The 7,364-nt window shown below is 49.1% G+C and overlaps 1 protein-coding gene and 1 non-coding gene across 2 annotated transcripts in view; both read left to right on the forward strand.

Moving 5' to 3' along the window:
• The first annotated feature begins 829 nt into the window (after window positions 1-829).
• On the forward strand, window positions 830-902 carry Trnak-uuu (transfer RNA lysine (anticodon UUU)). The gene has a single exon. It is a non-coding gene; the product is annotated as a tRNA-Lys (tRNA).
• A 5,398-nt stretch (window positions 903-6,300) lies between these two features.
• LOC119388202 (protein FAM117B) overlaps window positions 6,301-7,364 on the forward strand; it is a 129,806-nt gene continuing 128,742 nt past the window's right edge. Inside the window, exon 1 of the mRNA XM_037655864.2 lies at window positions 6,301-6,923. Within this exon, the coding sequence (XP_037511792.1) occupies window positions 6,668-6,923 (256 nt within the window). The 5' untranslated portion in view covers window positions 6,301-6,667. The remainder of the gene's footprint in view (window positions 6,924-7,364) is intronic.

Below are 7,364 nucleotides of genomic sequence, written 5' to 3' on the forward strand. Positions count from 1 at the left end.
GAAACGTTCACTTTGGCCTGTAAAACATTTTCTGTGTCATTTCTGCGCACTAACAACAAGTTCTGAATACGTTTTAAGATATTCGGGTGTCCGAATACATCGAAAAACTCGCAGGGTTCCTGATGCATTCACCTCTCGAAGGCGAAAGCCACCTTCTTCTATGTATTCTCACTCGATGTATCGATGCTCTCCCCCTCCTCCGAGAGCTGTCTGCAATTAACGTGGTCTTACACCGGCTCCAGGATCGGAGGCATCGTAAGCTTTCTGCACCTAATGTTAAAAAAAAATAGTGTGAAGCGCGCCGAAGACGCGGACCGTGGCAGTGCACGGGACCTCGCCATGGTTTTGCACTGCCTCCGTGATCGGCCCACCTTGACCGAGCGACGATGTCATGTGACATCACGTTATGTGACGCCATAGTGACTACACGATGACGTCACATGTTTTGTCGATGTGTGACGTCATGATGACGTCATATGGCTACTTCGTAAGCAAAGCGGTGATTTTTTTTGCATCACTCGTGTTGACGCTGACGACGCGGGACGCCGCCGACGGTCAATTTTCGCGTTTGATGATGCGTCTAAGGCTTTCGGCCTAACAATAAATCTGCCTTTCCAATAGGATATTCGCACAACCCTAGCTTAGAAGTCGTACTATGCATCCTTCCGCACGTACGCAACTCTGCAATTCTTTCTATCATCCTTACCCGCATTGTCGGGTAGAAAACACGGTGTGCTGGCCTGATTGTCCCTCTTTCCCTTCACTTATGTTACACGCGAGAAAAGGTAGCGACCTCTACCTCTCTCTGTAGGGCGGATCCCCTTCGTCCGCCCGGATAGCTCAGTCGGTAGAGCGTTAGGCTTTTAACCTAACGGTCCGGGGTTCGAGCCCCCGTTCGGGCGCAACTTTTTTTTATGTTTATTTTTTTCTTTTTTTTTTTAAAGAATATGTGTCAAAACATTCATTTTCTAATGGCTGGGCAATCCTGACAATATTTCGTCATTCAAATGGGTCATTCGGATAGCGGTGCAGTAAATTCCATTGCAGATTTCAATTTTTGTGCTATAATCATTCTTTATATTGAACTTCATCGAGCTACTTCCATCGGAAAATCGTGCGTCCGTACGTCCGTAGCGTAAGAACTAGCTGCGGAGTACTGAACTGGGAAGGAGATGGCAACAGTCGTCACACGGCGTATTTCATTTATGGACCGTACGAGTTACCGGAAAAATAACTATATCATACAGTGCAAAAAGAAAAGCAGGGCACAGTACAGTGCTGTAAAGTTTCCACAATAAGCATCTGTACCACGTAAGACAGATTAGAGCACTGCACGGGCTCGGGCCTACCCGAAAACCCGGGCCCGGCCCGGCCCGTGGGCCGGGCCGGGCCGGGTAAAGTAGTTTTCACGGCGGGCCCGGGCCGGGCTCGGGCCTGAAGCTCCGGGCTTAGGGCCGGGCCCGGGTTTGAGGTCGCGGGCTCAGGTCGGGCCGGGCTTGAACTTTGCTCCGTTGTTAAAGAGTCACAAAAGGGAAACACTGAATCGATTTAGACTGATAAAGTGTACTCTGCGAACCCGAACGTCATCAATTCCACCATCAATGAGTTTACTAATAAAGGAGAAAATCAAGGTCAAAGTTCCATCTTAAAATTTCGCGCTGAAATCTCCGTACGTGACGTCACGGATTTCAAACTGTATTCGTCGTATTTTGGGTACCTTGGCTCAACGAAATTTCCAGAAACTTGGTATGCTAAGTCTGTTAAGGCCCCTCAGAGGTCAATGTAGTTCATTTTTACCCATTATAAACTACGTAGGGCCCAGTAGATGCCGTCAGAATCTATGACGTCACGGCGTTTGCTGGGTGAATTTCAAGTTGGCGTCGTTACCTGCATTTTCCTGAGAGTTTTTCTCTTACCAAGAGTCTGGTTGCGGCGAGCGTGGTGCTTTTGGAATGGTAAAAGAGTAATTTACTGGTAATAGAAAAATCGCTTTTCACATTAATGTGCCTTGTTCCGCATACGCTGTGCATACATATAAGTCCCACATTTTATCTCGAAAAAACGCTTTTTTATGTGGGTAAGCTATTTGGAGAAGTTTTATGAGGGGTAAGTACTGAAATGCTTTTGCTTCTTGCATATGAGCTACTTGATTTATCTGAAACGGGCGAGCTGAAAGTAAATAGACCAGGAGCTTATATGTAACTCGCTATCCCGTGCTTTATTTGCTTTCGTTATTATTTTATATCCCAAAGGTTACTTTGTAATCGCAGTAATAAATGTAATATAATAAAATTATACCTATGAGATGTCATCGCAAGAGCGATCACAGAGCTCCAAAGCGGGGAAACGTTGTTGAAAGTTAGAGCCCCCCTCTAAAACGAAAGGACTGCACGTAGTCTTGATACATAGAATCCCTATAAAGGCACATTCTTTTTCTGTAACTCTGTGACGGCTCCCGGTGGTCATGTGGCGCGAGATGGACATGCACAGCCTGCTTTGTGTACCCAAATTGTTAACGTCTGAGCTTTCGTCTTGTTCCGCCACATCAGGGGTCTCAAACTCACCTCAGCGAACGGGCCACATTCACGAAAATTATCTCACGCAAGAGCTATGGCAATGACGAAAGAGCGTGGAGGGGGACCAGGTTTTAAAACTACCGTCATTTCACAGCGGACCTTTCCCATATCTCATATACGGGATGATTTCTGAAGGGGATTTGGTGGCAGGAGTCCAACAACATATCGATACTCATTGTTGCAAAATAGTGCGGAACGGAGCAACTTGGAGCGCGCCACACTCTATCGAAGAATAGGACACCGAGAGGCATCGAGGGCACGTGCACGCGGCCAGCGCAGCAGTTCGCCTTTATTGCCATTAAACGGATGTCTCTCTTTCACGTCTGGGGAACCAGTCATTTCGTATCACTCATAATGACTAAAATCTGGACGCCGATTCTGAAATATAGCTTTTGTTTCACGGTTATGTATCAACACATGGTGACCGCAGAGGGTGCCTCACGAAAAATATGCTTTAGATCTGTGATGCCTGTGTAGCTCAAGAACATACTTATAAAGAAAAAAAATGGGATGAAGATAGTCATGTGCGGGCGCGGGGCCGCTAGCGAGAGGTCCGCGAACCGCGTGTTTGAGGCCCTATATAGTGCGCTATACAGTGCGAGAGCTACATGATGCTGCCGCAACAGCGTTGGAATGTGCAGGAATAGAATAGGTCCATTAAACAAGGCGTGGGGTGAAGTATATTCGCTTGAGGAAATACCTGGCTTGAAAAAGGACAATGACAGATTCCGTGCCGGGTGATGTCCCCTTACCTCGAACCATATGTATCCAATGAGTAAGCTTCGAGAAGCTTAGTCGCGCTTTTATTACCAAACCTGAACGAACCCCGAAAATATATCGAAATCGCTTCGTCCACCTCTCACCAGTCCTAACCGCGTAGTCCAATGGCCACCTTCTACCGGTACAACATCGCTGGGAAGGCATAAGCCATTATAATATGAAAAAAAAAACGAGCACGCTGCAAACCGTGCATAACATACACTGCTGAAAAATCAAGGAGAAGCCCTCAAAGAGGAGGTTTATAGATGACATTGAAGAGAGGCACGACGTTCGGGAACGAAAGAAGTGAAGGGATGAGCTGGACAGCTATGGTCATTCTACAGAGGTCCACAAGGACATCCTAGATTTGCTCCAGTGGTGGAAGTTAAGAACAACGACTGCCGACGCCTTCGCAATTGCCAAGGCAGATGTGCGCCCGTGCGGCCAGCGCGAGCAGTGCAAGAAGCTTTAATGCGGCAGGATATGTGATGCAACAGCACATGGTGTGCTTAATGCAGGAATCTCTTGACACTTTGATTTTTAGCACAAGAACATGTGAAGAATTAAACTATAAACTATGCCATAAGAAACTTATAGACTGTGTATACTAGCAGTGGTGTGGTATATAAAAATAATGCTATGACAAATAGTATTTTTCTTCCTTTCGGCTGCTTATACGCATGCACGTGGTGCATGCGGTTCCATACCTTTACCTATAGATCAGTGTATTTAAACCAACGGTCATAAATTTGTTTTTTGCCCCTCTGTTTCTCCTGCTGTGGCAAGGTGCTACAACGGTGAAAACAGGTGCTACATATCGAGAAGGGCGCACGATTGGCTTTGTAGTTAGAGCATGCCCTAAATTTCAATAGGCTATAGAGTGCAATAAAAACAAAGTGAAGTGAGCGTTTTGTTCTCTGCCAAGCCAATCTAGAACACATGCTCTGGCGGTGCTCCGTGTTACGCGGCGGCGGAGTCATCACGCCGTCCAAATGGGAGGCTGCTATTACCAGCTCCGCGCTAGAAGAACAGTTATATGGGCAGTCCAACGGGCCCGCGACGCAGCAGAGACTTGGTCTTTCTGTTCCCATGTCGGAGCGGCCCGCAACGTTCTAGAGCGCGTTCCGATGGACCATAATAAAGTTTATCCATCCATCAATCCATCCTTTGTTGTTATTGCGCTCCCTATCAAAACTGAACTCGTGCTGCAAATCACTTTCCTTGCTTCAATGTCTGCTACAAAACGCCCTTCACGATCCGCAGTGTATTTGCAGAAAAAATGGGTACAGTATACCACTGCCGAACAAATATTCATTGTATCCAATATGTCCGCTCAACTGTTTGCACCGTGAGCCCCTTTTCACAATAAATTACCGTACGTTAAAGTATAATTGTTAGCGAAACATCAGCAAAGCGAAACGCCAGCAAAGCGTAGATATTTGCCACTTAAAACACCTTGCTGTCGATTCTATGTTCGGGCAACACCACCTACTGGGTCGGGCCTCAGTCGGGCCTGATCTGTGGTCGGGCCGGGCCGGGCCGGGTAGGCGAAACTTTTTCTCGGGTTCGGGCCGGGCCCGGGTCTCATTTTGAGTCACCGGGCCGGGTTCGGGCGGGTAAATTTGAACGAGATCCGGGCCCGGGCCGGGCCCGGGCTTAGAATTACGGCCCGTGCAGTGCTCTAAGACAGATCAGTATGTGGCGGCTCAAAGTACGTCGGAGACTTCCAGGCGCCCCGAGAGATCTCTATTTCTCAAAGGTGTGAAGCTATAGATTCATTGCCTCCTAGTAGTTTTTGTTGTCAATATTTAGACCTTTCGCTTAATCACAGTAGTTGTGTTTAGTACTTGAAATCGCAGGAATGATTTTTTGTCTTCCAGTGCGGTTATACCGAAAATTACAGTCTTTATAGTCTAAGACAAGTGAACTTAATTTATTGAAAGCACATATCAAATTTCAGTTATATATATATATATATATATATATATATATATATATGTGTATATATATATATATATATATATATATATATATATATTGTGGGAACCACGCCCACCGGCTATCCCACAGCCAGCACGGCGGATATAATCTCGATCACGTTTAATGCATTGTGTCGTCTCCTTGGTGACCGTCGTCTTCGTTGCTCTGCTCGTAGCAACGTGACACTATCAGGGTGCTGTAACTACACAAACTCCATCTATACAAACGTGCTCGTTGCACACAGTGTTTACTTTTGCCAAAGCGCAGGACCGATGCATATTAATGCGTGGTGAGTGACCGGCGGTACGTGCTCCTCAAAGTGCTTTGTTCAGTGCGAAAAAGCGAGGGAATCTCAAAGCGTGATCACGATAAGCATTGTCTTGAGGCAATCACTAATGGCAATGGAGGAGGCCTCCGTGCTCGCCTCGTTAGCTGCGCGCCTGTCACGGGATACATAGTAGGCATTCTTGCGAGGAAAGTCCGGGCCGCTGCTCCGTGGCCCGATCGTTACACATTTTGCGGGCAGGAGCGTCACACGCACCGGCGCGCACATGCTGCGTGATGGAAACTCGAAATTCGTCTGCTACGTGCGCGCTCTTCCTTTTTTACCGCCACGCCCTCGAGGAGAAGGCGGGGTTCCTTCGCGCTGACAAGGAAGCCTTGGTAGAAACTCTGGAAACAGAAAATTCTTGGTTGCGCCAATGCGGTGGGAGCCACTAGGTTGAGCTGACACGACGGTCGTCGAGACCTCAGCTGTTGCCACGTGATGGTAGTTTACTGGGACAATACGGGCGAAGGCACGAGCGTGGCGGGAGCAGGGCCGCTGCTACGACGCGCGCCTGTGGTGTAGTGTGTGTGTAGGCCCCACCTCTTCATTGATAAACGCGCGAAAGGACGACCAACAGCGAACGCGCCTTATGGTCACGTGCTTGTACCACGTGATCTGTGCTCTCGTTGGCAGCGTGCTCGTCGCCGCCGGCTGGGAGCGAGATTTTCTTTTTTTGACAGACGGCACAGGCAGGGACCTGCGTGTGCTGTGTTTCTCGCTGCCGTGTGCTTTGTTTTGTTTCTTTCGGTGCGTTTCATTTGGTTCGTCGTCGATTAGGTTTATTTTGTGCCCAACTCAGCGGCGAACTTGTTTCGAGGGCTGTTTACTTGTCTGCCAGCTGAGTATTGTCGTAGGAGCTGGCGATCTGCGTTGTAAACAACACTCTCGGCAAGCCAACCGCCGGCCGGCGACTCTCACAGCGGACGATATTGCCGGACGCTAAAAGCACGGAGGTCGTTCCCTCGTCGCCAGTATTGTTTCGATAAGAGCTGTAGTCCGAGCTGCGAAAGGCTTTGCGGTGCAAATGTCGGCGATCCCTCCGCAGCGGATTCGGCTATCGCCCAGCTCCGTGGCCGCCGCCGCGTCAAGCAAGCCGGTTCGCCCTACGCTGCCGCTGGCGTTGATGCGACAGGGCAGCCCGACACAGAGGAACGCTGCCCGGAGGTCGTCTCCCTCGCCTCCAGTGTGCTGGGCGCATGACAGTGTCCGAACGAAAAGCAGACAGTCGCCCGATCAGAGGATATCGCCCGACAGTAAGGCTTCGTCGGCGGCACCCAAAGGTGAGCTAAGCCTACCCGCTCCTCTCCGTACCGGCCGCCGCAGAAAATCGTCGGCGCTCCCCCCGCTCGGCCGGTTTCTGTTGCGTGCGCCCGCGAGGCAGCGTCGGAACCGATGGCTTGAGCTTCGTTTACTCCGACTTAACTGGACTGTGATCGCTTCGGAGATTGTTCGATAATGTTCGGCCATGAACACAACCAGCAGGCATATTTGCTTTTTGCCGTCGTACTGCGCATTCGTGAAATGGCGCAGTGGCTGCCGTGATCCGCCGACTCGCCCCTCCGTCTGTGTGTGCATTGTTCGCGGTTGTTTCTTCCTGCACACTTCTGCTATCGTTGTCCGCGTCATATCATCAAGCACAAACGCGGTTGTACTATGTTGTTTTGTTTCATTCCACTTTCAACGCGAGCGACGTATTTTGTTCCGGACTGTCGTGTTCGCGT

The sequence above is a fragment of the Rhipicephalus sanguineus genome, chromosome 3, assembly GCF_013339695.2.
Source record: "Rhipicephalus sanguineus isolate Rsan-2018 chromosome 3, BIME_Rsan_1.4, whole genome shotgun sequence".
NCBI classification, from domain to species: Eukaryota; Metazoa; Arthropoda; class Arachnida; order Ixodida; family Ixodidae; genus Rhipicephalus; species Rhipicephalus sanguineus.